The sequence below is a fragment of the Ranitomeya imitator genome, chromosome 4 (assembly GCF_032444005.1).
Source record: "Ranitomeya imitator isolate aRanImi1 chromosome 4, aRanImi1.pri, whole genome shotgun sequence".
Lineage (NCBI taxonomy): Eukaryota > Metazoa > Chordata > Amphibia > Anura > Dendrobatidae > Ranitomeya > Ranitomeya imitator.
This window is the reverse complement of record NC_091285.1, coordinates 279,710,570-279,728,253: the sequence shown is the minus strand read 5'-3', so window position 1 is coordinate 279,728,253 and position 17,684 is coordinate 279,710,570. Positions and strand designations below refer to the sequence as shown.

Sequence of the window (17,684 nt, the reverse complement as noted above, 5' to 3'; positions counted from 1 at the left end):
AGTCCAGTGGGCGGTCCTTCACCTGATTGCCAGCTATCTCTACATGCACAGTCAAATAGAGAAGACTTCCAAGCACTGATTAGGACCACCCACTTGACCCGTATGCATACAAACACCAGGGATTTCAATAACTAAAATGCAAGATATACTGAAACGTTTCACACAAAAATGTACATCAATCTGATCAGCTGTTACTGCTCTAGAACATTCTGCCTGCAGATCAAAATGACAGGTTTGGCCCCAGCTTTAAAGAAACACTAAATATCCAGAATGAACGAAAAATAAACCAGCAAATTCCTCCTTTAAAAATCTCCTTTCTTTCTCGCTTCATTGGGGGACACAGGTAACCATGGGTGTATGCTGCTGTCGCTAGGAGGCTGACACTATGCAAATAAAGAAGATAGCTCCTCCCCGGCAGTATACACCCTCCGACAGGCACCAGGCAACTCAGATCCAGGTCCGCCTCCTACAGACACTATGCAAAAACTAACACCAGATCCGCTTTATTTTTTCCTTACAGGGTTTTGGCATCTCGCCGGGACTGCGTTCAGAGTCTCCAGATCACTCTGGACACGCTAATTCACCTCGGTTGGATAATCAACAAACCGAAGTCCACCTTGATTCAAACCCATCGTCTAGAATTCCTGGGCATGGAATTCGACACTATTCAGGCCCAGGTTTTCCTCCCAAGGGAGAAGTTCCTTCCTCTTCAGAGGGGCATCAAAGCCCTAAAGCTCCCTGCACGTCAACGGCTCGGCATGAGTGTTCTGGGACAGATGGTCACTTCCATGGAAGCGGTCCCTTATGCCCAGTTCCACTCTTGCCCTCTCCAGCTGGCCCTTCTGTCTGCTTGGGACAGGAGTCTACTTTCCTTAGACCACCCAATTTGCCTCCCTCTCAATGTGAGGCAGTCTCTCACTTGGTGGACGCTATCCTCTTCCATTCTGCGCGGGAGGTCGTTTCTCCCCCTCCGCTGGCAGGTCATCACCACGGACGCCAGTCTCGTGGGGTACGGTCTTTCTCAACCTCACAGCCCTGGGCCACTGGACTGCTCAAGAGGCACGTCTCCCGATCAATCTCTTGGAGATCAGAGCTATCTTCCTAGCTCTCCTCCGCTGGCAGTCCCTCCTCTCGGGGAAACCGGTGCGCATCCAGTCAGACAACGCCACAGCCGTGGCTTACATAAACCACCAAGGAGGGACTCTAGGCAAGCAGGTCATGAGGGACGAGGGCACAGATCCTACGGTGGGCGGAGAACCACATTCCCTCCATATCAGCTGTCCACATCCCAGGGGTGGACAATTGGGAAGCCGACTTCCTCAGCCGTCAGTGGCTCATGTCAGGCGAGTGGGCTCTTCTCCTCACAGTTTTCAATCAGATTTGCCAAAGGTGGGGCGTTCCAGACGTCATCCTAATGGCCTCCCGAGCAAACCACAAGGTTTCCCAGTACTTATCCAGGTCGCGGGATCCGATGGCCATCGGCTGCGACTCTCTCGTGATCTTGTGGGCCCAATTTCAGATGCCTTATCTGTTTCCATCTCTTCACTTGCTCCCAAGGGTTGTAAAAAAAAGATAAAGGCAGAGGGGGTTCCCGTTCTCTTAGTAGCTCCAGATTGGCCACGCAGGCCCTGGTATGCGGAGCTAGTGAACATGCTATCGGTCGTCCCCTGGAGACTTCCAGACCGTCCGGATCTTCTATCTTAGGGCGCCCTCTTCCACCCGAATTCTCGGTCTCTGAATTTAATGGTATGGCCATTGAGGCCGCAGTTCTGAAGGACGCAGGTTTTTCCCAACGTGTCATACAGACCATGATAAGAGCTAGGAAACCGGCATCTTCCCGTATCTACCATAGATGTTAGAAGGCCTTTTTCCGATGGTGCGATGACAACAGTCTGTTCCCTATGGTCTTTTCCCTTCCTTCAATTCTTGGTTTTCTTCAATCAGGTCTCGATTTGAGCCTCTCTCTGAGCACCTTAAAGGGTCAGGTTTCTGCTCTGTCAGTTCTCTTTCAAAGAGACCTGGCTGCTCTTCCCCAGGTGAAGACCTTCCTTCAGGGGGTCGCTCATATAGCACCTCTTTACCATCCTCCGGTTGATCCTTGGGACCTCAACCTTGTGCGCGGCGCCCTCCAGTGCGTGCCTTTTGACATTCGGGACATTTTTCTCCCTTCTTTCCTGGAAAGTGGCTTTCTTGGTCACCATCAACTCAATTAGGAGAGTTTCCGAGTTGGCGGCATTGTCCTGACGTTCTCCTTTCCTTATTCTATATCAGGACAAGGTGGTCCTTCGGCCTGTTCCTTCCTTTCTGCCAAAGGTAGTTTCAGCCTTTCACATCAATGAGGACATCGTCCTTCCTTCTTTGTGCTCTTCTCCAGTTCATCCTTTGGAGAAATCTCTCCACAATCTGGATTTGGTAAGGGCTATCCTAGTCTCTGCAGAACTGCTCCTTTTCGTCAGTCCGATCCTCTGTTTGTCGTCTCGGAAGGTCGTCGGAAGGGGCTTCCCGCCTCGAAGTCCACAATTGCTCGGTGGAGCCGTTCGGCGGTTTGGAGGCATACCATGTCCAAAACAAGCAGCCTCCCCCGGGGGTGAGGGCTCACTCTACCCGGGCTGTGGGAGCTTCCTGGACAGTCAGTCACCAAGCTTCGGCCTTGCAGGTTTGCAAGACCGCAACGTGGTTGTCCATCCACACCTTTGTGAAATTCTACAAGGTGCACACTCGGGCTTCTGCAGATGCAGGCCTGGGTAGGAAGATACTGGAGGTGGCGGTTTCTCACCGGCCGACCTAAGTCTCTCTTCATATTATCCCGCCCTTGGGACTGCTTTGGGACGTCCCATGGTTGCCTGTGAATCCCAATGAAGCGAGAAAGAGGGATTTTTGGTTCTTACCGTAAAATCTTTCTTGGAGCCTTCATTGGGGGACACAGCACCTTCCCTTTAGTTTGTACCGTGTTGGCCAACGTGCCGTTTTTTGGGGTTGGTACATAGGTGAGTTGTTTATACTTGCTCCTACTACTGCTTTTGCACCAACTGAGTTGCCTGGTGCCTGTCGGAGGGTGTATACTGCCGGGGAGGAGTTATCATCTTTATTTGCATAGTCTCAGCCTCCTAGCGACAGCAGCATACACCCATGGTTACCTGTGTCCCCCAACGAAGGCTCCAAGAAAGAGATTTTACGGTAAGAACCAAAAATCCCTTTTTTTGATTTATCATATTTTGCCTCAAATTACAATTAAAACTGAGAAAAATGTAAAAAGAAAAAAAAAAGTAGTGTCCCTCAATGTCCCGGTGTCTGGCTGTAAGACAACTCCCTGCAGCAGGAGGTTCCCCCATGTCCATGTTTAGGATAGGAAAAAGACTTTGAATCCTACCCCTCAGCCATTCTGGGGCTGAAAATGCTACTGGAGTTTAACCCCTGTGTTCTCTGCAAGGGCAGGGTCCTTGCCCCTCTGTATCAGTCGGTCATTGTTAGTTTGCTTACTGTAAGTGATATCTGTAATTTGTATGTAACCCCTTCTCATGTACAGCACCATGGAATCAATGGTGCTATATAAATAATAATAATAATTCTACTACATTGTTTGTTTCAGGATCATGCAGAGAATCCTGCATACTGACCAAGAATAGCGTGTTTGCGTCTTTGTTTCTCGGTGGTTTGTAGGGTTAGCGTTCGTTTAAAACATCCAATATCTTAATGAAGTTTACACCATTGTCATAGCTCATTGTGAAAATATTGAGTTGCCCCATTTTAAAGATTTTGACCTCGATGTGTGTTGGCATCTGCTCCACCATGGGAAGGGATATGAAGAATTCCATTTTCGGTATGGAGCCGTCTATTTTAGCTCACTTTAGATCACATTCACTTGTGGGGAAATGTTGTTATAGCCGAATGTAAAAATTTGAAGTGACAGTTATGCTGTTTTGTATATCATTGTTTTTACATGCTTCCCTTATAAAGCTGTCTTACTATTTTTTAATGTTGTGTAGTATGGATCAGAAGATGCGGGTGGAATCGGTCATGTTCCTCCTGGATGGAGCTACTGGTTTGCATTGGTGAGTATCAGATTAGTATCAAAAATACCTCATTAATAAAATCTGGTAAGCACTCAATCTACCTGACATACATTGCAGTTGTAGGACCTGAATCCAATCTAATATATAAAGCTGAATGTGTTTGTGTATGTATGTATGTATGTATGTATGTCCGGGATTGGCATCTGCACCGTCGCAGCTACAGCCACAAAATCTTGCACAGTCACACGTCTGGACCCCGAGAGCGTCATAGGCTATGTTATGAGGCGAAATTTTAACCCCGCGCGTTCCAATACACCAAACATTTTTTGCCCCTATCTACATAATGGGGAAAAAGTGAAAGGAAAAGTGTTGGAGGCAAATTGACAGCTGCCAGATGTGAACAAGGGGGACTTAAAGAATGAGAGCGATGGCGCCAAAGTATATACCGTACAGTTGCTAAGATGGGGCCCCGACATGGGATACTCACCACACACGGGGATATGAACACCCACGCAAAATGCGCCACACACTACCACGTGCTTGAACACATATACCACCCTCAGCACACATTTCACCACACATACACCAACCTCGCTACGTAAAAGTCGAAACACCAAACTCGGCTCGCGCAAAACTCGGCTCGCGCAAAACTCGGCTCGCGCAAAACTCGGCACACGCAAAAAAAATGCCACATGCAGAAGTTGCAAAAGTTGCCTCACACAAAACTTGCACATACTCAAAACGCACCACACAAGTCGCCACGCGCAAAACTCGCCACACAAAAAGTTGCTACACGCATGTCGCCACACAACTCATCTCACTAAAGTCGCTACATGCATGTAGCCACACGCAACTCAACACACACAACTTGACACATGAAACTCGCCCTAAAACACACACGTCTGGTGGTATCCTTCAAAAATAAAAATCTGATTAATAAGCAGACAAACTGCAAGAGCAACAAATGTACCATATAGGAAATACAGCAGCTGTCAGTCACATGACCTGTCTATTACGTGTATGTGTGAGCTAATATATACTGCCAGGGGAGAGGGCTTCCTGTTGGCTGGAGATGTATCAGGCTGCCAATTTAGCTTACAAATACTGAGGTAATACTGACCAAATAACGTGTGAACGTGGTCTAATACAGGAGATGACATACAGATATATACTATATACAGGAGAGATGATACACAGGTATATACTATATACAGGAGGAGATGACACATAGGTATATACTATACTATATACAGGAGGAGATGACCTACAGCAGGTATATACTTTATACAGGAGATGACATACAGGTGTAAACTATATATAAGGGAGATGACAAACATGTATATACTGAGGGGAAAATGAGGTGTGAGGTGAAAATGAAAAGGGGTGAGTGCAAAATGAGAGGAGTGAGGGAAAATAGTGGAGTGATCGGAAAATTACAGATGTGAGGTCGAAATGACAAGTGTTAGGGGGGAATGAGAGGAGTGAGGGGGAAAATGAGAGGTGTAAGGGAGAAAATGAGAGATGTGAGGGGGAAAATGAGAGGCGTGATGGGAAAATAAGAGAAGTGAGGTGCTATAACTAACCACAGATATTTACTATGCCCAGGCAACGCCGGGCTCTTCAGCTAGTATTAACATAAATCATTTGTGTTGTGGTTTGTTAGAATGCCCGAGTGGAGGGGTCCAACGTGGCAAACCCCTTTCAAAATACTTGGCCCTTACCTGGGTGTGGTCTTGTTTCTGGGGTATTGCTCTTGAGGAGCATAGGTCTGGAATATTAGAGCCTAGTTTTCCAACTAAGGTTCCTTCAGGGATCGGGTAGATGCAGGAGGCCCATACAACTGATAAAGAATAAAAAGGAAAATTGCTGCCATATGGTCACCTCCCCAGAAAGAGGCTAAAAATCTAATATATAAAGCTGAATGTGTGTGTGTATGTGTGTGTGTATGTCCGGGATTGGCATCTGAACCGTCGCAGCTACAGCCACAAAATTTTGCACAGTCACACGTCTAGACCCCAAGAGTGTCAAAGGCTATGTTGTGAGGTGAAATTTTCCCTTCCCCCATGACGGCACACCTGAGAAAGAGGATCCGCCCAGCCAGGACAGGAACCCCTACTGAAAATAAAAGGGCGGTACCTCTCGGTCGCTTCAGTTGGGTTTCCTGTCCTGACAGGGACCCTCGTGCTGAACACGGCGGTGATTCCACTTACCCAGGTCCCGTCCCGGCGTGGAAGAAACAGGCAGCGCCTGTGCGTCGGGTTCGGGAGTCTGGATGCGCCGTCCGCAGGTCCCCCGGGTCTCTGCGTCCGAGCGGGCGTTGTTGCAGCACGGTCGGATATCCTGGGTCCTTCCGTGGCTGCCACGCCGCCCTCCTCCCTCTGCCGGCATCCAGGTGCGGTGGCCGCTTCCGGGTCGCCCGTCTGACGTCACGCTGGGAATGGGCGTGCCCGTGTGATGTCGGGGGCGGGCGCCGGATCCAAGATGGCGGCGCCCATGAAGAAACGCCGGCCGGTGGAATAAGGTCTCCGGCGGCGCGGCAGAGGAGGGGAGGGGCCACTATTGGGCACCGGAGGAGGCGGGGAGTGCAGTGGTCCCCCATAAAAGGGTGCCTGACCACAGAAGACGCGCTCATGTCCATAAACTTCAATATGGAAGTAGGACAACAGGAGCAGCAGCAGCAGCCGCCGCCATCACAGCAGCAGCAGCAGCAGCGCCAGGAGCTCTCATCAGATGCTTTGCCGAGCCACCAGCACAGGAGCAGTCGCTCAAGTGGTAGAAGTGGCAGCCGTCCTGTTCGGCAAGATTCTTCAGCGTCCAGGAAGGACACTACACGTGCATCTGTCCAGCCTCCAAAATCGGTACCCTTGACTGTCGGCGGTGGTGAGTGATCTACGTGAATGTCGACCTTATGGTAACAGGGTCCATTTTTTCTGTTTGATCACTAGGGGTCGAGGAAATCTAGCGGCAAAACAAAGAACCGTGAATGTGCCCTTTGTAAAGTTCCGCTTGCAGTTCAGTGGCAGAAAGACCTCTGCGCTGACTGCATTAATAGAACTATTCAGGAAGAGACCCCTAATTTTGCCTCTAGCCTTAAAACCATAATTCAGGCAGAGATAAAAGACTCCCTAAAACTGGCCCTCAAAAAAGCGGGGAGGAAAAGCCGTAAGGTGCCTACGGATTCGGAGGCCTCTCAGAAATCATTTCAGTCTCCCTCTACCTCTTCCGCCTCTATCCAGTCCTCAGATTCCTCCTCAGATAGTGATACGGGGGGGCGTCCATGTTTCCCGACTGAGGATGTAGAAAAATTAGTTAAAGCGGTCAGGACTGCTATGGGTCTTAAAGAGGAAAAGACGCCTAGATCAATTGAGGATGTCATGTTTAGCGGTCTAGAAGAGAAAAGAAAACGAACATTTCCGGTCAATGCAAAAATCAAAGCATTGATCGAAAAAGAATGGAAGAAACCCGAAAAAATGGGTACCCTACCTTCTTCATCAAAAAGGAGATATCCCTTTGAAGAAAAAGATTCTGAATCCTGGGAAAAAATCCCTAAGATTGACGGTGCGGTAGCCAAATCTTTGAAAAAGTCATCCCTTCCGTTGGAAGATTCAGGGGTCCTAAAAGATCCACTAGACAAGAAAGCGGATGGCTTCTTGAAACACATCTGGGAAGCCGCGGCAGGGGGCTTGAAACCAGCTATAGCTGGAACGTGTACAGCTCGCGCCCTTATGGTCTGGTTACAGCAAATTGAAGACCAGCTAAGAAATAAAGTTCCTAGGAATGATATTCTGGCAAACATATCCCTAGTTCAAGGGGCAGCAGCCTTCTTGGCAGATTCTTCCGTGGATTCTGCGAAATTAACGGCTAGGGCAGCTGGCCTGTCCAACGCGGCCAGGAGGGCCTTATGGCTTAAAGGATGTCCGGGAGATTTGCCATCAAAACATAAGCTTTGCTCCATCCCATGTGACGGTCAACTCCTCTTTGGGAAGAAGTTAGAAGAGATATTGGAACAGGCAGGAGACAAAAAAAAAGAAAGCCTTTCCAACCTTCCCTAAAGATCCTAAAAAACCTTTTTTTCGGAGGAGATTTAACAGAGGCCGACCTCCGGGAGATAGGAGAAATTGGGATTTCAAAGATAAAAGGAGAACGGGCTATATGTTCAAAGGGCCCTCTACCTCAGCAAAAAAGTCCCCCCAATGACATTACATCAGAGGTTGGAGGAAGACTCTCCCTCTTCTATCCAGCCTGGATAAACATCGCCCCGAGCACCTGGGTTCTGAATATTATAAAAGACTGCCTAAAAATAAAATTTATCCGTCCACCCAGTCACAATTTTATAATGACTCCTCGGAGGAAAGTCCAGCAGGAACAGTTAGTTCTAGAAACAGAAGTCCTTGGTCTAATTCAAAAAAATGTTTTGCAAGAAGTCCCGGTTCAGGAAGTAGGAAGGGGGTTTTACTCCCCCCTCTTTCTGATACAAAAACCCGATGGCTCTTGGAGAACCATAATCAACCTAAGAAAACTCAACCACTCGATAGACAACCACTCCTTCAAGATGGAGTCCATCAATACAACTACAAAGCTTCTGTTCCCTCACTGCTTCATGGCAGTAATAGACTTGAAGGACGCATATTATCATGTTCCAATACATCGCGGATACTGGAGATACTTGAGTGGCACTCTACATACAAGACCAAGTGAAACATTACCAATATACAGCCCTTCCATTCGGCCTATCCACAGCTCCCAGGGTTTTTACCAAGGTGATGGCAGAGGTAATGTCATACCTTCATTCCCGAAATGTCGTCATCGTCCCATACTTAGACGATTTTCTGGTGATAGGGAAGACAGAGGCCGATTGCTCCCATCAGATAACGGTTGTGATAGCAACTCTAATAGAGCTGGGTTGGATGATAAATGTTCCCAAATCGAAGTTGGTCCCAGTGAAGATACAGTCCTTCCTAGGTTTAATACTAGATTCAGAACGTCAACTCTGCCTCCTTCCGGAGAACAAAGTAGCCAAAATAATCAACTTGACCACTGCAGCAATACACCAACCCGAGATGACCCTGAGAAAAGCAATGTCCCTACTAGGCTCGTTAACATCTTGCATTCCGGCTGTAGGGTGGGCACAATTCCACCTGAGACAACTACAGTGGGAAGTTCTGTCAGCTCAAAGACTGTTAAAAGGGCGTTTGGAAGGAAATCTATGTCTTCATCAGGATGTAAGAGATTCCTTAGTTTGGTGGACCATAAAGGAACATCTCACTATGGGAGTCCAGTGGCAGAAACCGGTCGAAGACGTCATCACGACCGATCCAAGCGGGTCAGGTTGGGGAGCTCACTTGAGATCCCATTCAGTTCAAGGAACTTGGTCCTCCCAAGAAAGGAGCTCTGGCTCAAACGTGAAAGAACTATGGGCAGTAGAAAAATCCTTGAAACATTTTTTTCCCCTACTCCAGGGGCGCCATGCTCGAATTATGACGGACAATCGAACAGTAGTGGCCTACATCAATCACCAGGGGGGGACGAGGTCTTGGAACCTTATGAAGGTGTCAAACTTACTATTCCATTGGGCAGAAAAACACCGATCTTCCCTAACAGCACTACACATAAGAGGTGTAGAAAACTCACGAGCAGATTTTCTGAGTCGCAGAATTCTGAGACAAGGGGAATGGTCCCTGAATCTCGGGGTATTCCAACAAATAATACAGACCTGGGGTACACCAGAGATAGACTTATTTGCTACCTCACACAACAAGAAAGTGAAAAAATTCTGCTCACTGAACCCAAAGGAACATCCTTTCGCGGTAGATGCTCTACTAATACCGTGGAAATTCTCTCTGGCTTACGCATTTCCCCTGATAGTGTTGATTCCAGCAGTAGTCCGGAAAATCAGGGAAGACCGAGCGAAAATAATAGTCATAGCTCCATTCTGGCCAAGAAGACCTTGGTTCTCCCTTCTAAGGCAGATGTCGTTAACAGACCCATGGATTCTGCCAGATGTTAACCCAGGGACCAGTGACCCACTCTCAGGTGAAGGGCTTCCATCTGGCAGCCTGGAATTTGAGAGGGCACTACTAAGTCGCCAAGGATTCTCTCCGGGCTTAATCTCCACCTTGTTAAAAAGCAGAAAGCCTATAACATCCAGAATCTACGGTAGGACCTGGAAGAAATTTTTAAACTTCTTGGGTGAACCGTTAGGGGATGTAGCTCCAGTGGGTCCCATCCTAGAATTTCTACAAACAGGTTTGCAATTAGGATTAGCAACTAGCACCCTTAAGGTACAAGTTTCAGCCTTAGGGGCCCTATATAATTGCAACCTAGCATCTAATAGGTGGGTTTCACGATTTATAAAATCCTGTGGCAGGTCTAGACCGGTTATTATCCCCAAAATTCCCCCTTGGGATCTAAATCTAGTATTGGAGGCTTTAACCAAAAATCCTTTTGAGCCCTTGCAGGACATATCACCTAAATTACTCACCCTGAAAACAGTCCTACTAGTAGCCCTAACATCGGCCCGTAGGGTAGGTGATTTACAAGCTCTATCGATATGCCCTCCTTACACTCAGATTCTTGATGACAGGATAATCCTAAGACCAGATCCAGCGTATCTCCCCAAAGTAGTCCAAAAATTTCATAGGAGTCAGGAGATTACGTTACCTTCATTCTGTAGTAATCCTAAAAATCCGGGGGAACAAAGGTTCCATATGTTAGATGTGAGGAGATCCATGTTACAATACATGACCATGACTAGTCAGTGGAGGAAAGATCAAACCCTATTTGTAGCCTTTCAGGGTAATAAAAAGGGATGTGGGGTAGCTAAAAGTACCATTGCTAGATGGATCAGGGAGGCCATTAGTCTATCCTATTCTGCAAGTGGCACTCCGGTTCCTGACGGCATCAAGGCTCACTCCACCAGAGCTATGGCTACCTCCTGGGCAGAGAAGGCTCAGGTATCAATTGACCAAATTTGCAAGGCCGCTACCGGCTAGACCTTTCCTCCTCTGCTGACCTAACCTTTGGTAGAAGGGTGCTTCAAGCGGTGGTCCCTCCCTAAGGTTTTTTCTTTCTACAAAAGTCTCTCAGGTGTGCCGTCATGGGGGAAGGGAAAACACCAAGGTTACTTACGGGTAGCCGGTTTTTCCGGAGCCCATGACGGCACCCGTATATTCCCCCCCCTTTTATCACCTTTTCGGTGTGCACTATTGTTTTGGGTGCTTTTAGTTATTATAATGTGGTGTTGGATTGCCATGTGTACTAACCAGGGGGGCCTCTCATGCTCTGAAAACCAACTGAAGCGACCGAGAGGTACCGCCCTTTTATTTTCAGTAGGGGTTCCTGTCCTGGCTGGGCGGATCCTCTCTCTCAGGTGTGCCGTCATGGGCTCCGGAAAAACCGGCTACCCGGAAGTAACCTTGGTGTTTTAACCCCGCGCGTTCCAATTCACCAAGCAATTTTGCCCCTATCTACATAATGGGGAAAAAGTGAAAGGAAAAGTGTTGGATGCGTCGCAGCTACAGCCACAAAATTTTGCACAGTCACACGTCTGGACCCCGAGAGCGTCATAGGCTCTCGAAACACAAAAGTCGCCGCTCAAAACTCGCCACACGCAAAACTTGGCACATGCAAAACCAGGCTCACGCAAAACTCGCCAAACATGCAAAACTCACCTCATGGGAAAACTCGTCACACGCAAAACTTGCACCCGTGGAAAAATTGCAACATGCACAAAAGTTGCAACACATGCAAAAGTTGCCTCATACAAAACTTGCACATACTCAAAAGGCACCACACATAAAACTCACCACGCGCAAAACTCACCATGCGCAAAACTTGCTGCACACAACTTGCTACACTAACCTGTCACATGCAGCTCGACACACAAAAAGTTGCTACATGCATGTCGCCACACAAAACTCATCTCACAAAAGTCGCTACATGCATGTCGCCACATGCATCTCAAGACACACAACTTAACACACGAAATTAGCCCTAAAACACACACAAGTCTGGTATTATCCTTCAAAAATATAAATCTGTTTAATAAGCAGACAAACTACAATAGCAACAAATGTACCATATAGGAAATACGGCAGCTGTCAGTCACATGACCTGTCTATTATGTGTATGTGTGAGCTAATATATACTGCCAGGGGGAGGGCTTCCTGTTGGCTGGGGATTTATCAGGCTGCCAATTTAGCTTACAAATACTGAAGTAAAAATACTGACCAAATAACGTGTGAACGCGGTCTAATATAGGAGGAGATGACACACAGATATATACTTTGTACAGTGGAGATGACACACAGGTATATACTATATACAGGAGAGATGACACACAGGTATATACTATATAGAGGAGGAGATGACATACAGGTACACACTATATACAGGAGGAGATGACATACAGGTATATACTATATACAGGAGGAGATGGCACACAGATATATACTGTATACAGGGGAGATGACACACAGGTATATACTATATATAGGAGGATATGACATACAGGTATATACTATATATAGGAGGAGATGACATACAGGTATATACTATATACAGGGGAGATGACACACAGCAGGTATATACTATATACAGGGGAGATGACATACAGGTATATACTATATACTGTATAAGGGAGATGACAAACATGTATATACTGAGGTGAAAATGAGAGGTGTGAGTGCAAAATGAGAGGAGTGAGGGAAAATAGTGGAGTGATCGGAAAATGACAGATGTGAGGTCGAAATGACAAGTGTTAGGGGGGAATGAGACGAGTGACGGGGAAAATAAGGAGTGAGGGAGAAAATGAGAGATGTGAGAGGGAAACTGAAAGATGTGATGGGGAAAATGAAAGGCGTGATCGGAAAATAAGAGAAGTGAGGTGTTATAACTAATCACAGATATTTACTATGCCCAGGCAATGCCGGGCTCTTCAGCTAGTATTAACATAAATCATTTGTGTTGTGGTTTGTTAGAATGCCCGAGTGGAGGGGTCCAACGTGGCAAACCCCTTTCAAAATACTTGGCCCTTACCTGGGTGTGGTCTTGTTTCTGGGGTATTGCTCTTGAGGAGCATAGGTCTGGAATATTAGAGCCTAGTTTTCCAACTAAGGTTCCTTCAGGGATAGGGTAGATGCAGGAGGCCCATACAACTGATAAAGAATAAAAAGGAAAATTGCTGCCATATGGTCACCTCCCCAGAAAGAGGCTAAAAATGTAAATATAAAAAAGTTATCACGTAAACAAGCCCTCACACAGCTTCATCATTAAAAGTAAAAAGGTATGATTTACAACAATATCTGACGTACAGTTTTGTTTTTGTTTATTTTTTTTAGTTTGTTTTCTTTGTATATAGGGGAGGGCATTTACTTTTCCCATTGAAAAATGTGGATGAATAATTTTATGATTTCATGGATTGGACTATAAAAAAAATTTTTCTTTCTTTGCTTAACTATGCGGTTTAAAAAAATAAAAAAAACATTTTTACATTGCAAATTTTATTTTTAGCCTTCATAAGAATTGCCCTATGATTGTTTGATCATTTGTTCATTATACTGCAATACATACAACAAATTCCAGTTGCCTGGGAAGCCCAGCCTGGTGGCTTGGCTTCGCAGGAGCACCAAGATGGCAGCGTCTGGGGTCTTCGGCAGGCCCTCAGCTGACATGGCAACACATTAGGATGCCAGGATTCACGGGAGCCAGAACGGTTCAACTTAAATGCTGCTGTCCGTGATTGTCAGCGGCTGCATGTAGGAGACTAAATGACAGCGATCGCAGCTCTGATCGCTGCTGTAAAAGGCAGGTGTTGGGTGGGTAAAACAGCCTGCACCTGCCTGGGGGGCTCCACACACTCCATGATGGATGTATACATATCATGGAGAGAGGAAGGGTTATAAATTGCAACTCCTGCAAAATAAAAGCCCTCTTTTGGCAAGATTGATGGAAATAAGACTCTTGGAAAGTGAGGATTAAAAAAAACTAAAACACTGTGCAGTGGGAAGGGGTTAAGAAGCAGACAGAACCTTGTAGAACAGGTAACTGAACAGGTAGACTGTGATTGCTCCAGTGTTTGCGCTACTCAGAGTACAGAATGATGCAGAATGACTTCATCCACAGATTTTAGAGTAAAAGCTTTCTGAAATAGATCTATTATTCATGGTTTCCTTGTATTAGCCTTACTCTGCTAGTGAATTTATTACTTCGATTTTCATCTTTAGAGGGGATTTTCCATGGGAGGAGACGCGCAGCAGGAAGGAGTCCCATCTGTGTATTTTTCTCTATGTACATGCACCACAGTGAGAGCCATGGCATGCGGTGGTCAGCTAGTTGTATGCCCACCCAAAGACCAGGTCTTCACTCTGGGCACAATTAAAAATCGCAAAATAATGACGTATCCTGAAGGAGTTTTACTTTTTAGTATTTGAAAGTAACATCAACCAGTGGGGTTTACTATTTGTGTGTATCAAGCAAAGTGTGAGACGTGGTTAAAGGGGTGATCCGAAGGCAATGCATTTTTCCGTATCTATTTTATTCCCATTATTTTCTAATATACTTGCTTTAAAAGTTCCCTACCATTCCCTAACTACACTAACTTTTTGTAATTTTTTTTTTCTATTTCAGTTCTGATGACGATTTGAGTATTCCCAGTGTATGGTGAGATAATCAAGCAAACCATCATTAGAGGGCAGAGGCTGTGGTCATTGTCGCATCACCCTCCCTGAAAGAAAGCATCATCAGTGACCCTTGTTTCAGCGGCTAGACCTTAAATTGTCCCTGCACGTCTCCTTTGTGTAGTATCTCCCCCAGTGCTCTGTGCAATGCGTGTGGTGGCGGAGACCAGTGATGTCACCGGCGGGAGCAGCGCTAGTCCTCCTGCACGCTGGATATCGCTGCCAGCTTATTACTATTTAGCAAAGCAGACTGTTATGACCTGGTGGTCAGGACAATAATGGACCTGGTGGTTAAGAGCACACGGAATGACCTGATAGTTACTGATAATAAGGATGAGCTCTGGGACGTGGGAACTCTGCTGACCGCAATCCCTAAACCTATCAAAACACACTAGAAATAGCCGTGGATTGCGCCTAACGCTCCCTATGCAACTCGGCACAGCCTAAGAAACTAGCTAGCCCTGAAGATAGAAAAATAAAGCCTACCTTGCCTCAGAGAAATTCCCAAAAGGAAAAGGCAGCCCCCCACATATAATGACTGTGAGTAAAGATGAAAATACAAACACAGAGATGAAATAGATTTAGCAAAGTGAGGCCCGACTTGCTGAACAGACCGAGGATAGGAAAGGTTACTTTGCGGTCAGCACAAAAACCTACAAAAAGACCACGCAGAGGGCGCAAAAAGACCCTCCGCACCGACTCACGGTGCGGAGGCGCTCCCTCTGCGTCCCAGAGCTTCCAGCAAGCAAGACAACAAATTAAATAGCAAGCTGGACAGAAAAATAGCAAATCAAAGAAATACAAGCTGGAACTTAGCTTCTGATGGGAAGACAGGTCACAAGAACGATCTAGGAGTGAACTAGACCAATACTGGAACATTGGCAGGTGGCATGGAGCAAAGATCTAAGTGGAGTTAAATAGAGCAGCAGCTAACGAATTAACCTCGTCACCTGTGGAAGGAAACTCAGAAACACCCACCAGAGGAAGTCCATGGACAGAACCAGCCGAAGTACCATTCACGACCACAGGAGGGAGCCCGACAACCGAATTCACAACAGCAGACAGACCGGACGCTGCACTCCTTGCACAGGGCGATGGGGAGACGCTACTCAAGGAGGTGACGCTCGGGGACAGAACAGGGACTAGCCTCTGTAACGAGCGCCACTGATGACTCTTCATTTCAGGGCAGGGGCAGTGACTGACCGCAGCCTCCACCCCCTGATGATGCTTTGTTTCAGGGAGGGGCAGGGGCAGTGACTGAAGCCTCAACCCCCTGATGATGCTTTGTTTCAGGGAGGGACAGTGACTGACCGCAGCCTCCACCCCCTGATGATGCTTTATTTGAGGGAGGAGCAGTGACTGACTGCAGCCTCCGCCCCCTGATGATGCTTCGGTTCAGGGAGGGGGGGTAGATGCTGTGACTGACCGCAGCTTCCACCCCCTGATGATGCTTCATTTCAGGGAGGAGCAGTGACTGACCGCAGCATCCGCCCCCTGATGATGCTTCATTTCAGGGAGGGGGGGCAGATGCTGTGACTGACCGCAGCCTCCACCCCCTGATGATGCTTCATTTCAGGGAGGGGGGGCAGATGCTGTGACTGACCGCAGCCTCCACCCCCTGATGATGCTTCATTTCAGGGAGGGGCAGGGGCAATGATTGACCGCAGCCTCCGCCCCCGATGGTGCTTCGTTTCAGGGAGGGGCAGGGGCTGTGTCAGATTAACCAGTTCTCGCACTTTACTTGATACATATTAGAAACCACTGAGTCGTATGAATTGGAGAAACATGGCTGGAGACAATTGTTTTATTGATATAGATATATATATATATATATATATATATATATATATATATATATATATATATATATATATATATATATATATATATATATATATTTTTTTACCCTAGGAAAAGAACTCTAAGTACTATAACTATACTCTCTCAGAAAACGGACAGGCGCGGACTTATGGCCAGAACTACAGTGTGGATTACCTGACAGATGTCTTGGTGAGTTCTTTCTTTTACTTTTAAAGTGGTTTTCCCGGAATGAATATATATGATGCGGGTTTTGGGGGGGGGGGGGTCATAAATGAGTTGAGGGTCCAGAACCTGAGAACATCCTTTTCATTGATTTGGCTGTAAAAGATAATTTTTCTGTTCATTTTTTCCAAATTGGTTAATAAGTTAAAAAGAATTAGAATGACAATGGTCACTATTCTTTATTATCTTTGTAGAAAGAAATTGGCTGTTGTATAGGGACATTTAGTCATGAAAAGTGGGGCAGCATGCATCACTATTTTTCCTATAAATTCTGTCTGATTCTGGTATATTGGCTCTATCCGTTCCTGATGTAAATGGAGGATGAGGAGTCACTTTGATATGATGCTACTGGAAAAAGTGGAGGATCTTGCTGCATTATGGATTATATAAATTGTCATTTCTTTTTATGAATAGGCCAACATCTCCTTGGACTTTCTCAGCTACAAATCAAATAATGAGCCTTTCTTCATGATGATTGCCACTCCAGCTCCGCACTCTCCTTGGACTCCGGCCCCTCAATATGAAAGCTCCTTCAAGACTGTCACTGCACCTCGAAACAGCAATTTCAATGTCCATGGCAAGGTTAGTATCAACAGGTGTGTAGGAAAAGGTGCACCCAGGTGTAAAAGTTGTATCTGACCTCTTATTATCTGCGGTCCTTAGTGTTGTCGATTGATACTTCCAATCTTAGATTTTCCATCGATTGCTCACAAAAACTCAGTAGAGTTGTGCTCAGACAGAAGCGATGAGCCCCTACATAAGCGAGTGCTGTACAGGCACAATAGAAAGTCTGTACATAGTGTGGATTGTGGGCTCAAAGACTTCCTATTGGCCCCATACATCGATGTGTGCGAGGTCTCCTTCTCCCCATAAAGTGGCTTCCTACTGTTTAGTAGATCACCTATAAGAGCCTAATGAATTTGTAGCTAATAATTACCGGGAAGAAGCCATA

The 17,684-nt window shown here is 46.4% G+C and overlaps 1 protein-coding gene across 3 annotated transcripts in view; it reads left to right on the top strand.

Moving 5' to 3' along the window:
* Positions 1–17,684, top strand: part of GNS (glucosamine (N-acetyl)-6-sulfatase) — an 86,991-nt gene that overhangs the window by 48,242 nt on the left and 21,065 nt on the right. For all 3 annotated transcript variants that reach the window (XM_069764676.1, XM_069764677.1, XM_069764675.1), the window contains exons 4-6: positions 3,987–4,052; positions 16,601–16,699; positions 17,147–17,314. In XM_069764676.1, coding sequence (XP_069620777.1) covers positions 3,987–4,052; positions 16,601–16,699; positions 17,147–17,314 — 333 coding nt within the window. The remainder of the gene's footprint in view (positions 1–3,986; positions 4,053–16,600; positions 16,700–17,146; positions 17,315–17,684) is intronic.